Here is a 17,107-nt window from a genome sequence, read left to right as displayed (position 1 = left end):
AACGAAAGCTAGCTTGTAGTTGCATACTGTAGCAGGCCAATTGAAAGCGCTGAAATCACCAAAGATTTCTACATGTTGTGACAATTTACTAATTAAGAAGTTTGGAAATGTTAGCCCACGCCCAGTTTTCCTTTTAATTTGCCATAATTCCAGGTATTTAGACACAAACTGTCAGCTACTCCATCCTGTCTTCGTTCTTGTGAACCTGATGCCCGCTAATTGATTGGCATTGCAGGCTGCAACACGGTGAACTCAGCACGGCAGAGCAAAACCTATTCGTGTGCAAACGCTTCATATCCCTACTGTCGTGTTGAAAAACGCTTCCCCTCTGCCCCGTTCTCTTCACTGAAATGGCTGGAGGCACCTAGTTAGCTTGCAGAGGTGTGAAAGCCCCTTTAACTGGAACGCTGTATTTAATTTTGACGGAAAAATGTTGGCTTGCATTTATGGACAAAACTGGTCGGGTTTTCCTATGGATTTTGTGGATTCTGTGCTGTTCTTCAGTTGACATCATGGCAGTTCATAGATTGTGGCAATTCAGCATGGCATCAAAGTGTGTTTGTTCCCACTGGTAAGGTTTGTTTGGGTCCAAGTTTGACTCAGAGTTGTGGAAATAAGAATCAAACATACTCGTAGCTTGTCAGCTGGTAAACTGTATCCTGGAGTGTGGCAGTTGATTCTACAAAAAGTCTACCAAAAAAAAGAACTTAAGACAGAGGATCTGCTTTGTGCAAAGTTATTCCTCTGAGATGATGGAAAGAAGGTATGGAAACCACATAATTGGAGAGAGAGACAGTATAGTTAAGGCTCTACTGTAGAGAAAGTGTTAGGTTTCAGTAAGATGCAGGGCAGATTCAATAACAGAGGCTGCACTCCGTGTAACAAATGGGCTGTCGTGTAGGTGAGAGAGCGATCCAGAAATATGCACATTTCACATCTCCCAAATCTCAAGCATGATTTAAAATAGACATTTACATGTTGTATAAGTTAGCCGCTAGTAAGATAAAACAGTCCACTGATTTTCTCTGAGCGTGTACATCTCTCTAACATATATACAAACACAGACATACTTTGCATTTTGCTCATGCCTTTGGTGTCCCTTTGTTGTCTGCTTTGGCTCCTGAAAGTCCATTTTCTGTGTTGTCATTCCCTGAGGAGCTCACCAGGCACTCTTTGCTGCAGGGGAGAGAGAAAGCAAAGGTTAAGATGTACACCCATAGAGAGAGGAACATGAGCGTGATAAGAGCTATATACTGCAAGGATTTTACATGGCTTAATCCTCATAGCCTCAAATAATAATCTTGTGTTGGACACAAATTGGAAATATGCAATTAAGACTTTGCTGAAATGGATATCAAAGAAGTTAAATGAAAGCTCCAAGGACCTAATTTAAAACCTAAGAATGTGACACCTGTAACATTTTGTATATACATATCAGTCATGATTCATAAATAGATATCTGCTTTGCATCTTAGTACTGATGTAACAATTGTGGTAGAAGAGAAAAGGCAAAGTAGAAAGGTCATTTCACTTTCTTCGTCTGCAACATAAGCAGGCCTCTTTGTTGTTTATTAGCTGCAGTTGCATTAAGTAGCCAAACATAATTTTTATGATGTGTCCGCACCTGTGCAAGTTACAAATCGTCACATTTAATGATAAGTGGTAGCAAACGTCTCATTAACATTGATAAAAATAGCCTTATTTTTTTAATTCAGTCAGTGATCTACTCACTTCTTCTCATCATCCTTCAGTAGGAAGTGAACAACCAAGGCCTTTATCACCATGACAATGATAACTAAGCCAATGACTCCACCCAGCACTGACACAATGATGACTGTCAAAGTATTGTCAACCTCCTTCACTGAAAAGAGAGAAGGAAAGACACTGTGAGGGAGAAAGAGTGATTTAAGACACTAGCAGCGAGACTCTAAGCATTTTTATCTGTCTGAAGGTACAAGCACTTATAAGCAGAAAATAAATTTGGGTGCCAGTTGTGTACGCAGCTGCATGCAGATGTCACATACTTTGGTCCACCACGATAAGAGTAAAGGTAGCACTGTGATTGCGGTTCTTCTCTTTTGGGTTCTTGGCAAAACAGATGTAGTCTCCCTCGTCTTCAAAGGTGATGTTCCACAACAGGATGGAGATGTTGTTGCTCTTTGAGGAGCCGACAAACTCAACACGCTCATGGCTCACATGGACCCTGGGCTCCACACCCTCAATGGGAATCACTGCTTCACATAACTAGACAAACACACACACACACACATGCACTTAGATAAAAGAAATGGGTAGTTTGTATTTCCATACGTGCACATATTTGCATGAGCATTTTCATTATGGCGTTTGGTTTTCAGGTTGTCCGTCTGTCCCATTCTTGTGAACATGATATCTAAAGAACACCTTTATGGAATTTCTTAAATTTAGCACAAATATCTACTTGGACTCAGTGATGACCTGATTAGATTTTGTCTTTTGTCTTTTTTGTCTCATTGTTTAGAATACAATACCTCAAGAGCGCTTGGAGAATTTTTTAAAAATTATTTTTATTTGGCACAAACACTCACTTAGACTGAACAATGAATTGATAGATTTTGGTGACTGTGACCTTGCATCTTTTTCACTGTCATTAATGTGATGTCTCGAGAGGGCCTTGAGAGTGTTTCCTCAAATTCGGCACAAATGTCTGCTAGGGCTCAAGAATGAATTGATATGAATTTGGTAGCAAAGGTTAAAAGTCAAAGGTTATGGTCACTGTTACCTCACAAAATATGTTTCTGGCCATATCTCAAGAATTCATATGCTAATTATAACAAAACTTCACACAAATGTCTAATATGATGAAATGATAACATTTCATATCACAAAGGCCAATGTTCAGCTTCGCTGTGACATCATAACGTTCTGTGAAAACACCCGTCTGGTCATGACTCAACGTCATATCTCATATTTATGTCAGAGGGGGAGACATTTGGTCAGACACTGAATTTGTGGCCCTAAATTCGGGTGTCCACATTGAAACTGTGCTGATTGTATAGATCTTCTGTGTTTCTGGGGAGAAGATGTGTATGAAGCACCCACATTTTCAGTGTTGTACAGTATGTCCATATTGCTCTTGCTTGAGTGTGTTTATATGAGTGTGTGTGTGTTTGTGTGTGTGTTGTGTACCTTGATCATGGTTCCATTGTCATTATAGTGCCAGTTGAAGTAGAGGTTTTTGATGCCAATACAGGAGGAGTAGGTGCAGGGCAGCAGGACTGTGGAGCCATTCATTGCTTCGATTGAGGACACTTTACCTGTCGAGACTTCCAGTCCACCAACACTCCATACACCTGAACCAAGAGATAAAAGCAAAAATGAAAGGAAACTTTTAATAAACAAAAACAAATTAAACAGAAAAAGAACATTAAAATGTAGTATGGTGCCACAGTACAGAACACAGTTCGAAAAGGAGATCAATTATAGTTCAGGTCATTCTGCTGAAAACCATTTTTTTAGACCAAAAATAACAAGGGATGAGGAAATGTTTGTATGCTGGCTCACAGGGCTGGGTTAGGATTACTGTAAAAGATGAGTGCGAATGATGAGTAATGGCATTACAAAGCTAAGTAGCTTACTTACTGTAAGTGCAGCTTATGAGATGACAGTTTTCTTTTGCTCCTTAAACCGTTTTTACAATTCTTTGTTAGTGTGTTTGAATTTCTTGAGTGGAAACTCAACTAATGGCTGATGCTGATGTAGCCAAAATCAATGCTGCAGCCTTTTGAAAGGAACTCCAAAACAAAGCAAAATGTGCAAAGTGATTAAACAGGTTTGCCTGCTCTGGTGGTTAAGTTTCTTCCACTTTGGGCTTGGGGAAAGCATACAGTCTCTCTAATCATAAAGTCATAATAGTAGTACTTTATAAAGTAGTGACATTATCTTTTACCCTATTTCCAGTGAAGCCTCTTATTCAAGGCCAAACAACAGTTTTATCAAACCAGTTAACTCCCACTTTGCCACCTCATGGCCTTTTGCACAGTCCCATTATAACCACACAGTGCCAGTGATTGCACTGTAGAGAGGTGCCAAGCAGTGGGGAAATGTGGACAACATGTTGTCGAGGACAGAACTTCCGTGGATTTTAGGGAGAATTGAAGATTATTACCCCCAGACCCTGACTGAGTCATTGTCCTGTGATGGCTGACGTGATCAGAGTTTTAAATGTGTTGCACATTCATGAATTCTGTTGAACATGGACGTTAATATATTCTGCTGTGCTATTTGCGGCATATCATGACTCCTCTTTGTGAATGTGATTCAATAGCTTAATGTTGTGATTGATTAAAAAATTACATAGCTCACCGACGACAAACACTTGTGCCTTGCCCTTCAACTTCTTAGTGAGTTTACATTTCTAAAGTGGAAACTCAAATTCATGTAGCCATAATAAGGGCTGCAGTATTCTGAAAGGAGCTCTCTTTTGTGAGACTGTGATGAGTGGACCTTAGACGCTCTAGGTGCATGCTCCCTAGTAAGAAAATTAAGTACATTTCAACGTTAATACATGAATCTGATGCACTTGAAAGCAAAATTAAGAGGGTTGGTATATGAATAAATTTGTGTTCTTGTAAACAATGTTTAGCTCTAGTTACAAATTTAATCTGGAACCAGGGACCAATAATAAAGTTTTTTGCCACTGGCTCAATTGAGCAACTGGCTGGTTGTATTTGCTGGCACGGAATAACTTTTTACTGACCCCAGGCTAGACCAGGCCCCATGCTTTGTCACACCTACAAAGCATGGGGCTGACTGACTGACATCAAAAACTAACAGTGACGAAAGTCCCCTGCTGCTGCCTCAGGTCACTGTGTCTCAGCCAAAATATTGCACATGAACAAACCAAACCGAAGGTCTACCAGCATGTATGTTCTGGGCCTGCATGAGAAGAAATGCCCTTCCACATCTGCAGACAGTGGATGTCTGCAATTGTCATTCAAAAAGGTCGGAATTCAAAAAAGGAAACCGAAAGACCATCTTGACGCTAGTTAGCCAGTTTGCACATAAACAACATAATCGAATTTTGAAAAAAAAAAAACAGCGCATATATATCACGCAGCAGGGAACCATAACACAAACCAGCAGGAAATGTTTCTGCTAAAGAGCTCAATGGCAAAGAAAAACAATCTTCCCTTAGGCTGTAAAACAAGATTGTTTTGACCGGACTCCCTCTTGACTTTAGCCCTTTGTCTACTTTCCTCACTACTGTTTCTCCTCTTGTGCACTAAACTGAACTGCCAATCAGTGATTTTATTTGCCGACGGGCTCTGTCGTCACCGATTCAGCATGTTGAATCAGCGTCAAAATGGATGGTGAGGGTCGACAATGGCTAACAGTGTGGGATCACCGCAGAGACTGAGGCGACAGAGGCTCACTGATGGCCCAACACTGACAAATGGCAGACTGTTGGCTGGGTTTGTCAGGGCCTGAAGAGATGCTTCGCTGACACAACGGCGCAAAACACAATGTCAGAGATCTTTAATATTATTATGAGGAGTAAAATATTTTCTGTCATTATGAAACTGACAGGCGCCTCAGTTGAAGTATTTATTGGGAAGCACTACAGTCACTGTGCTGTAGAGAGGGATCAAACAGAGGGTGAATGTGGAAAAGACGTTGAAGACAGAATGTCAACAGATTTTGGGGTGATCTGAAGACTATAACCCTCAGGACCTGAATGAGTAAGTGTCCTCTGATGGCTAATGGCATATTATGATATCAATATTTACAAAACTTAAAAGTTCAATTCAATTCAAACAACTTTATTAATCCCCCTATGGGCAATTCATGAATTACCTGCTGCAAACAGCAGTGCCCAGCCCTCTACTGGTCTTGACTCAAGCGCCTTCTGAATAGCGATACTGATTCAGGACACATGGGTCAACCAAGACATTTTATCCACATCTATCAGTGCATTCATGGTCAGTGACACTCAAATGCTCCTAAATCAAAACCAGCAAACAAAAATATCATTGGTGTCATATGACATTGTTGTGCAAAGCAAAAAACAAATGGTAACTCTTCAATTTCAAAAAGGGACAGCTTATCTTGTTTTGGTATTTGGGTCTAGTGGAGTCGGGTATGTTGGTGTTGCAGTGACAGCTGGTGTAATTCTCAGATTGTTGCTCCGGTATCTCTCACACGCTTGGGGACTATTTATAAACACTCTTCCCCACACTGACCTGCTCAGGATCACATTGCACTTGGACATGGTGAACAGTGTTAGAGTACATGTATGCCTATTTGTTGTGAAGGACTTACATCTATGTTAAGAATGTCACACTGCACACTTTTCAGCTTTGTGAGGGCATTAAACACAACATCGAAACACTAAAATCACTTTGGTCATTGGATGAGATAATTGTTTACTTTGGCACATTGGGTGTTAAATGCACTCGACACACTGTAATCAGCTGGGGTCACTCACTTTAAATCGGAGACAAATTGCCATTTTTGGCACTGACATTCTACAAAGGGCAGTTTGAAGTTCAATATTATGTGCAACTGTGAACATTAACAATGTATATGATAATGAAAACAATATTCACAGCGTCAGCATTACAAGGAAAGTGTTGGATGAAAAGAATTCATCTATTAAAAAGATACATGCATTTTGTAAAATTTAGGAACAAAATGTTTGTGGTGCTATCGTCACATTGCACCTACATATTTTAATTAAAATTATTATTCTCTCTGTCTAATATACAGATTTGGCACACAGTGTCAACCAGAGAACAAAACTAAGAGCAATCACTTATGGCTCAAAAATGAACCAATCACTAGTTATTTATAATTTGCATTAATGTGGCTTATTGTGTTGTACAATCAACAAAAATGTCTTAATCAGTTAATGGATGAGGATGATAAACTTGACCACAGTGAAACAAGCAGATGTGTAATTATTATTTTCCCTCCATCTTATTCTTTTTCTCTCTTGATATCCATTAGGCTAAGTATTGCTGAGCTGCATGCAACACAGCAGTTTTGTCTATTTTCAGTGTTTATGACAGTAATATGTGTGTGTTTCAAATATACAAACATACTCAAAAATCTTGTAAATGCAGATATGTCCATGCCACCATGCCGGACTTGGTCACCAAAGTGGGTGCTAATTCAGCACTTGAGAATTTAAATATCAATAGGGAAATTATCACAGATCTCAGCAATTAACTGCGCTGTGCATGAATTTAATTCAGCTTTGAAATAACTGCTGGGTCTATAAAGCATCATAAAACCCTTTAATAGTGCCTGTTCAAGGCGAAAATATCATGCTGTTATGCCGCCTTGCTTTTCTGAATTAAAGTTACAATATGGGAATGTGGGGATAAAGTTGTCTCGGCTTTGAGCCGGCACTGAAGGTAGCAACAGCACCAAAATGGTATCTGTATGAAAGGGACAGCTGTCAGGGCTGGACTGTGGGAAGCATAAGTTAAGTTCTGATGGCGTGCTTTATCTGTAACCCACCGCGTTAGTGGTAAAAAGCAGCTAACAGCAGTTAGTCACGAGCTCAAAGAAGAACAGCAGCCATAATTGTCTGCAAATTTGAAAAAAACAATGAGGGTCAGAGAGCTCCTTACCCTCCGAGCAGAAGACAAAAACGGCCATGTAACAGGGACAATTAATGATTGTTAAGCCGCTGTCAATGTGAATAATATCTGTTACACTAGAGGCTTACGCTATTGTGTAAAAAAACATCACACCCCCGCTCCTCTTTTATTCAGTGATGCCGGCATGCTATCTTAAATCACACAGTGGAGCAGTATTATGTCACTGTTGTTAGATTCTGTGTAAAAATACAAAGGTGGCATAAAGAAGGGACTTCACTGTGGCCCTATTGTACAATCCCTGGGCTATAGTTCAAGAGAAAAACAAACTGGATAGATTTCATCATCACATTTATGATGACCACATATAAAGAATATAGATTCTTTATTAATCCTAGGAAGTATTTTTCCTATGTTTTTCTCAGGCAAAGGGTAAAACAAATTTCTAGTAACTGGTGGGTCGATTTGGCAGTTAAGTGTTAAATCTCTGAAAGTTGCATTAAAAAAAGGACATGATTATACACTAAGAGTATTTCAGTACGTATGGTTTGTTTTTTCTTTGTTCGGTTTTCTGAATTTGCTCTTTTGTCTTCTCACCTCTTCCTTCTTGTCTTCTAACGCGATATTTTTACCTGTCCTCTGTAGTCATCTTGACTTGTCTCTTCTACTTTCAGTAGCAGCTCAGGCCATTTGGGTTCTCCTTGTTCTTTTTCTGGTTTCTGGTTTTGCTCTCTTTTAATGGGCTCTTCTTTTTTCACAGCAGTGGGCACTTTCTCTTTCACTCTCTTTTTTATCCCTCAATATTTCTGTCTTACTTGCTCTCAGAACTTTTTCCTCAGGGACGCTGGAACTAAATAAGAGGACGTAGAGACATAGGGATGGGTCTGTGTATGTTTGCGTGCTTCCTGGTGTGGGACAGTGGTGGAATCAATGGCAGTTTGAAGGTTTTAAATATTTATAGAATAATACTCGTGCAGTAATACTTTTGAGTTCCACAGCGATCCTATTTTGATGTGTTATGCATCCATCTAAACATCTAAACAAAACAATCCCTGGCTCACTAGGTAGAGTGTGTGTCTCATATAGGCTGAGTCCTTTACAGCGGCCCGGGTTTGATTCTGACCTGTGGCCCTTTGCTGCATGTCACCTTTCTATCCAACACATTCCCATCCCAAGTCATCACATATCGCTGCTTTGTCAGTGGACTTTTGCCTCTACATATTACACTCCAGGTATCCCTTTGCATCTACCGTTGCCGCCCGGTACGCCACAATCAGCCCTAGGATTTCAACAGAAGCACATGGTTAGCATTAGGTAACAAAAGCATGTGGTTATGTTTAGGCAACAAAACATGGCAACCAACGGCAAGAGGTCAACGAAAGCACATGCTTAGGATTAAAGGCACGGCTAGCTGGGTTCAGGCAACAAAAGCATGTGGTTAGGTTTAGGAGAAAACATCATGGTTTGGTCTAACCGCATTATCAACGGATGGCACCTGTCCATGGATCATGCCATGACAGGTGGCTTTTGGTGTGTGTACCTGACACTAAAATAACTGACACAGCGGTGGTGTTTGACAACATTGGAATGAGAATAGACTGATCTATTTTTGGTTGTAATATAATTTAAGGCATAAAAGCCCAAAAAACTAACTAAAAAAACAAACAAACAAACAAAAAAAGCCTAAATTTTGAGTGTTCTTTATTCTTTCTCCTGAATAGCGAAGCTGCAATGGTTGGTTCAAATGGATGCCCTTGGTCGTCTACTTTTACAAGATACCATTACCTACAGGCTAGCTTGAAAATTAGCGCCCCACAGCTCTGAAAAACAGTGATATTGGCCTCCAGCTATTTTTGCCAGGGGGCGGGGCAACAATTGTATGGAGGGAGGGGGGGGGCATAGCCCTTCCTTTGGGGCAGAACTGCTTGTCTAAATCCTTGGCCTACCTTTTAAACTCTGTTAAGTGGATTAATGAATAATCTTTTACCATCTATCAATAAGTACTGGCACAATACCACTGAGCAGTGTTTGTAACCAAGTACTCTGGGGGGAGTAATGATGCACAGCAAAACAAGTGAGAATACAAGGGAGAATCTCCCTCCTAAATGACTGACGCAGTGTCTCTTTTTCACACTGAAAGCATGATCTGTCCCCCCTCGTGCCTAGAAATAGATTTCACACCTCCCTTACACCTCTGATCTCTACTACCCTCTTTCTCGTCTCCCCCTTTCTCTTCTTTTCAGTTTGCCCTGACAACACTTCAGATTCACACACTGTAGTAAGGTACTGTTATGTTATGTTGCGTATGCGTTTGGCATATGTCTGTCAACTCATGCGTGCGTGTGTGTGTGTGTGTGTGTGTGTTTGTACATGAGTAATGGAATGTGTGATATTTTTAGTTCCACTATCAAATTTCTCTTTGTCCCAGTTGGGAAACATCAATATCTGAATCACTGATGGGAGGAAAATCAACGGACAGTGTGTATGTGTGTGTGTCCTTGGCTGACTGTCAAGGTGAGTTTTTTTTCTCTCTCTCTCTTTTTTTTTAAGTAGGCCACAGATTAAAGGGTTAATGCATTTCCAAGTGAACCCATAGAGAACCGACCGAGGACGCTATTACCTCTCTGAGAGAAAGAAAGGGAGAGAGAAGTGATGGGTGAGGGAGAAAGGAGGGAGTGAACAGGGAGGAGGAGAAGAGAGGAGAGAATGGGGTAATGAAGGCGGTACAGGATGTAGGAAGTGATGGAAGGGGTCACGAGGGATGGATGCGTAGCGAGATGTCCTCCCCAAGGTGAATGAGTGACAGCAGGGCAGAGAATTACAACAGCAGCTAAGTAACGAAATCAACAGCAGTCAGGCGGGGTCACGTTTACGCCACACACACTTGTGTGATGTGATAGACACGCAAACAAGAAATGACATATGGAACAATTATCACATTTACATGCCAACTTTCTGCGTAATAACGTGGGCTGCTCTGCATCTGTTTGCCTCGTCGCTTGTTTTACCACAACTCTTTCTGCTGTTTGTTGTCTATTCTCTGCAACAAAAAGGTGTTGCATAATCCCTTATGTTAACATATGGCGCCACAGACTGAGGCTTGTGAAAGTGAAGAGGATGAAAGTGGTGTAAGACCAGGGTCGAAGTGACAGTTGTTCTGTGTGTTTGCATTGCTTGGAACTTTTTGGATTACACATCTATGTCCTTTGAGGAGTATATTTAGTCCATGAAGCAGTCTGTCTTGTCTGTTATAATGCGGCATTGTAACATTACTGGCATCTCTACGTGAATAATGAGTAATACTTTTAGGATGAATATTATAGATCTAAGGGCACAATCTCTGTCTTTGGATGGAACAGACCTGACATCAAGTTACTGTCATGTTGCATGTACCACATCTCTGATTATTTTATCAGAAGTGTAAATTATTACAATGGAGAGTCAAGTACTTTAAAGGACTTTTAGAAATAATTAATTATCCTCAGATTTTCAGCTTTCCCTCATTCCACATCTGGCTTTAATTGGGGTTTTGTTTCATTTGCGTTTTCCCTGGCTTCATTTTCTGCTGCCAAAGGGTTTGTTGCGAGAGATATGCTGCAACATTTTGGCAAAGATTATAGGAATCTAGGAAAAGGAATTAAAGAAGAGAAACAGTTGTGCATTTCTATGCAGGTACGACATATTAGCAGATGTGTAATGTGTGTATTTAGATGAATAACCATATGCTGTATGAAACAGAATAAAAAACATTGCATAATAGAGATGAAAAGCAGACAGTGATGTTAAGTACTGTCATGTTGAGGAACAAAGACGGACACTGCTGCCACAAATGAGATTGACGACAGGGATAAATTGGATGTCTGAAATTGTAATGGGATTTTATTATGATAACATCACATAGTAGACATATTAATTAAGGGTCAAACTAAGGAACTGCAAATCAGAATTTACGAAATATGTAACTGACACCCCCAGATGGCTGCACAAAATGCACTTGGTCCAAGGGCTTTACAAGGTCAAAACGAAAAACTGAGGGGATGATGGTGATTGATTGACAGCAGGGAAGAGATCACAGTGGCCTCCACTAAGATCAGGATTGTTTTTAGATCGGGATTGTTTTTAGATCAAAAGATTTAGGATGTAGAGCTCTGCACAGGAGTGTGTTTCTGTCAAACACTGTTAGCACACTAGAGATTGTTAATTATAGATTGACAAATGTCTATGTTACTTTACAGAGTGAGGACATCATTTAAAGGTCTAGTGTGTAGGATTTAGAGGCATCCGGTGGTCAGGTTGCAGATTGCGACCAACAGGAATTTTTCCCATGTGCCATGCTTGCAGGAGGACTATGTTTGCTGACACAAAAACAAAAACAGCCCCATCTAGAGGCAGTATTTGATTTATTTGGACTACAGTAGAAGAAATATGGTGCGTGGGGGAGGACCCGCTTTGTATGACGATATTAAATGGCTCTTTCTACAGTAACGAAAACACAACAATTCTTAGTGTCAGGTTACCATATAATAATAAAACATAGATGAGAATTTTTAATTCCTTTTATGTCAATATATCCCCCTAAATTCTACACAACTTTGAATTTCTGTTGGCAATCCTACTACCTTACATTGTCTCAAATGCATCACATTTACCAGACCTCGTGGCAATGAAAAACAAAATATAAGATGGTGACCTACTAATTACAACAGCAAATACCCCAGGAGTGAAGCAACAAAAACTAAAAATATAGACAGGCAACTTCTCACTAACTCATACAACCAAAGAAACCCTATTTGATAAAGCTAAGCTGATGTGCCAGATGGTTTGTTATGCAGGACCATCTGAGGAGCCATAATTGGAAACCGTTTGGAAAAGGACAAGCGCTTTCAAAAAATACTTGGCAGGTTATTGGATGAATCATCTGTCGATCAAACTCTAGCCGGAGCCAGTCAGGAGAAGAGTGAAGACATCTTTTTCCAGCTAGAAGAGCTTTCAGTGCCATTCTTTGCTCTACTTTCAGTAAAGAAATACTCGCCAGATATGATAAAGCTGATGCTATTGCAGCATCTACATTAAACTTTTTAGGAGCCACGATAGTTATTCTGAACAAACAGTCGCCTCTTCGTATCGTAACACAGCTAAACCATATCTGTAGCTGCCGGTAGCTCTTCACAGGAAGCTGATTGGTCTAAACTACACGAATGCAGTACTTTTGTTTGATCTTGTGATTTATCGTGTAAGGTCGTGATGAAGCAGGATAACTACGTTTTGGACAAATCTGCCTAAACAACAACAACAAAACAGAATAATGTAGGCCTTATGGTGGCTCAGTTATCTGTTATGTCGGACTTCTCTTGACCAACACTTTTCTCTAAAAGTCTTGAGTGGACAACATAGGGTGTGAATTTTACAGCAAAAATATAACTACAGACCATTTGTGGATTTTTGGGTGTAGAATGGGCTTAAATATCAGCATACAATGAAATATCATTAATTTTTATAGCTAACCTAAGGATGGCACTGAAATTAAGTTCTTCACATGTGGCTCGACTGTAAACGGTGCTGAGTTTTAAAACAACTGAGAGCGAGAAGGAAATTTTGGGATGTGGGGGCACTATTGGACGCTACAATAAAATCAGGGAGTGTATGAGCAAAAGCACAGATCACCACTGCACCACTACGTCACTACCACTACAACCACACACACACACACACACACACACACACACACACACACACACACACACACACACACACACATACTGAAGCCATAACAAATGTTTTTCCAAGACCCTTGAGTTCTGAGTCTGTATTTTTTTTCTTTTTCTTGTATTCATTTTCCCTTGAAAATGGCCCCACGTTAAGTACATGAAGAATCATTTAGTCAGTCTCTCATCTGGTTACATGTCCAAGTTCAGATCAACCAATGGTTGGATGTTATTGACCTTGATGCCCTCAGCACAGCAACAAGTAAACATCGCATTTGACATCACCATATGTTTCAGCCTTCAGGTGTGGATAGAAAATGATGAGACAGGAGAGCTTAAGCGGAGGCGATACAACAGCAAATGTTTATAAAACATAAAGTAATAAAAAAGAAGGTACAGATTTACTGTGACAGCTGCGAACCACCCACCCAGAGCGGCACAGAAAATACTGAAGCAAAAGGAGCAAAAAAGGAATGTGTAGAGGGCATAGAAACAAGTTTTAATGTCTAGACAATTAGAGGGTTTCAGCCAATCACAAGCTGGCATGAAAGCATTGTTAGAGGTGCAATGTTGTGGTGTTATGTAGAGTGGAGGAGTGAGGAATGACATGGCAGCTGAAGGTATATGGAAGTATAACTCACCGAGCAGCAGTGCAACTACCAGACCAGCATGAAGTAGATCCCCCGATTTCAGCCGACCAGAGGCGCTCGAACCGGTGCTGTCCACTGACGCCATGACACCACCTGTCTGTCTGTCTGTCTGTGTTTTTGTCTATGTGTCTGTCAGTCTGTCACCGTCTGCCAGTCTGGTCAACCCCAACTGTGTCCAATCTATGCAAATATGTTTGTGTCTGTATGTTTGTCTTATGTGTCTCTAGAGCAAGGTGGGACACTGAGCTGTGCAGCTGAAGTCCTGCTCTCAGTCCCTCCCTCTTCTCTCCTCCTCTGCACTCTGTCCCAGGAATGAACAGAGGGAGGAAGCGCAAAGAGAGGAGGAGAATTCCTTCAGGGAGTTTTCTCCCGACCAGTTGTTCCTTGTGCTGCACTCCAGCAGGCCAGAAAAGCAGAGCAAAAAAGACAAACTGAAGGATGCAGCAGTTGAATGAAGAGTGCAGGTTCTCTTGTCTCTCGCCCTCCCTTCCCCGTCCTCTGTCGCGGTCTCTTGCAGACTCAGTGGTGATTATCCAGCAAAGGAGAGTGTGAGGCGAAAGGCAGAGAGGAGAAGCGAGGCAGAGCGGTAGCGGCGTAGCAGTGTTGTGTCAGACAGCTTCACTGCTCCAGCAGCGGCAGCAGCCAGGGAAGCAAGCTGGCTGACAAACCCCACTGGGGGAGACATAGGCTGGAGGGGGGGAGGAGAACACACGAGAGGCACGGAGGGATGCTGGAGCAGAGCCAGCAGCCAGGCGGAAAAGCGGAAAGCGCGTGTCTCCCCAGCCAGCACAGGGAGGAATGAGCGAGAGAGGTACTGCAGAGGTAGAAGCGAAAAGAGAGTGAGAGAGAGAGAGAAGGAGGGGATAGAGTGAAATGGCGAGGGGGGAGGCGGTGGGTGATAACTGCTGCCACATGCACGCACATACACATATGCACCCAGTGCAGTAAGGCTGAGTCAGCCTCATGCAAGAGGGTCTCTGAGTCGGACATGGGCTGGGTGCTTCACCCATACCACATACCCCTGTCCTCACTGCATCCTTTACTCCTGTCTCCACTTTCATGTGTCTCACATTTCATGTTCTTACTACAGTCTTACTACTCTGATCATTTCCACTGACAAGTTTTCTACCGAGTGACTCATGTCTTATCTTTCTCTTGCCCTCTTCAGTTCTACACCATATTTGGAAGAGCTTGTTTTGAATTAAAAAAAAATAGCGGTTGTGACTGAAGTGTGATCACTAGCCAGATTTATTTTATTTTAATTTGTTTAATTTAGTAAGTGCGGTTCTACGGCACCACGTATGCTATTTATTGTGCACACAACAGCGCAGGCCTGTGTATTTTAACACATTTTGACTGTAATTTATGCAACACAAGACTTTTGTAGATGTTTTTGAATTGATTTGCTTGTTACATTTGAATACAAAGCAACACCTGCCAAAATGAGTGCAGGTGCAAGCCAAACCAGGCACAAGGCCCAGACAACATTCTTTAAAGGCCCAGGCACACCGAACTGACATCAAAGAACTTGCAGTAACAAAAGCCGCCGGTTGCATTGCCTCACGTTGCCTGTGTCTCAGCCAAAAAGGTGCACAAGAACACACCGCAATGACGAAAGCCGACGGCCAACCAGCATGTCTGTTCTACGCCTGTGTAAAAGGAAATAACTCTCCAAACCAGCATACAGCAGCTGTCTGTAGCAGTCATTCAAAAAGGGAAACTGGAAGAAGGGGTTAAAGTCGATACCTCGGAGACCCGTCGGTTGACTGAGATTGCATCATGTCAAGCAGTTGTTTTTTTGCTTATGTTTTTTTGCTAGTCTGTGTGCTGTGCAGTGGGCTTCTGAGGACGTTTTGGTCTCCAGACTTTGCTGCAGAGTGAGTGCTCTTAACATTCATGCTACTCTTTGGTAGAAGCTGCAGCTGACGCGATACAGCGGCACAGAGGAAGACAGATTTTGCACTGTAAGGCTATGAATTAATCTTCTCTATTCTTCTTAGAAGTGGTGAATTTACAGCTCACAGCAACTTTATACAATACAGTCTCTGGCTTTTGTTAGATTTTTAGATTTTTAGATTAGATTTTTTTATTGTCAGCAAAAAAAAATGCTGTTGCACATTGCTGGTTTATTATTAGTTCTGTTAGCTTGTTTACTATATTAAACATCCCGCTGAGCCCCGTCCACACATTTAATCTTTACATGGAAAAAATAAACAAATCATCAAATATTCGTATTAAACAGCTGAATCTGATTTGACTGACATGATCCTGAGTCAGGTACAGCCCAAACTGGAAGACTGTCATGAGGCTAGTTAGCACATTAACAACACAACGCAATGTTAAAAGAACAAAACATACTTACTGCGCACCAGTGAACAATAACATAAACCATCAGGAAACATTTCTGCATTCAACATGCTGATCTGGCTGAAAAACAGCCAACAAGGGCTGAGAAAGGCCAATGGTGAGTGACAAACCACAGTGATTAGGGTGACACCCACTCACCGATGGCCAAAAACTGACCAACAGCTGATTGTTGGCTTGATGTGTCACAGCCTTAAGGTCTGTGGACCAGAGCTCATCCTCCATTATCTGTTCATAAAACCTATCAATAAACCAATATAAACCAATCAGCAAACATGACTGTACTGAAGAAGACATCTTGTGCTTAAGACCCATGGCCTTTACATATGATCTGTGGCTTTTAAACAGATTGTCAAAAAACTACCTTCTGGAAGTGGTCTTAGTTGTACATGGCTTACAATGTGTCTGCAAGGCACACAGGGGCAGTAAAGTGTCAGTCACAATGCATTACAAATCATGGAACCACCAGGACTTCAGGCAATCATAGCATAGCTTTCATCAATCACAGCTCAGCCTTCAACACAACGCAGTGGCAGTGAAGGATCACTAAAGTCCACAACTTTAATGTGCAGTCTGACCTCATTCACAGGATTCATGACTTCCTCACCCATCGAGCGACGCATTAAAAGTGTCATCACTGCCATCACAGGGCCACAGCCAAGGCCCATTCCTCTACATCCAATATAGTTTCACTTGATGGTGCACAGGTACAGAAGAAAACTTAACATTAGCAAGCAAGGGATTTTGCATCCACCTAACCTTGCCCTATCACCTTTACTGGGGAAGGTGCTAAGAGAAGTAAGAG

At 41.4% G+C, this 17,107-nt stretch overlaps 1 protein-coding gene across 1 annotated transcript; it reads right to left on the bottom strand.

Annotated features, from left to right (window-relative positions):
* Positions 1–245: 245 nt before the first annotated feature.
* scn4ba (sodium channel, voltage-gated, type IV, beta a) lies at positions 246–14,752 on the bottom strand. Its single transcript, XM_042486511.1, has 5 exons — positions 13,930–14,752; positions 3,169–3,332; positions 2,025–2,244; positions 1,732–1,861; positions 246–1,176 (listed from the first exon to the last, which is right to left on the bottom strand). The coding sequence occupies exons 1-5, from the start codon at positions 14,021–14,023 to the stop codon at positions 1,083–1,085; spliced, it is 702 nt and encodes a 233-aa protein (XP_042342445.1). The 5' UTR covers positions 14,024–14,752; the 3' UTR covers positions 246–1,082.
* Positions 14,753–17,107: the final 2,355 nt, after the last annotated feature.

This window comes from Plectropomus leopardus, chromosome 5 (assembly GCF_008729295.1).
Source record: "Plectropomus leopardus isolate mb chromosome 5, YSFRI_Pleo_2.0, whole genome shotgun sequence".
Taxonomy (NCBI): Eukaryota; Metazoa; Chordata; class Actinopteri; order Perciformes; family Serranidae; genus Plectropomus; species Plectropomus leopardus.
This window is presented reverse-complemented; position numbering and strand designations above follow the sequence as displayed.

Excerpts from the sequence above, each read along its gene's own strand:
- scn4ba (XM_042486511.1), bottom strand. The coding sequence starts at position 14,023 with ATGGCGTCAGTGGACAGCACCGGTTCGAGCGCCTCTGGTCGGCTGAAA. Across the intron at positions 2,245-3,168 it reads ACAATGGAACCATGATCAAG|TTATGTGAAGCAGTGATTCC; the intron begins GTACACAACACA and ends GTGTTTGTCTAG. Across the intron at positions 1,862-2,024 it reads TCTTATCGTGGTGGACCAAA|TGAAGGAGGTTGACAATACT; the intron begins GTATGTGACATC and ends CTCTCTTTTCAG.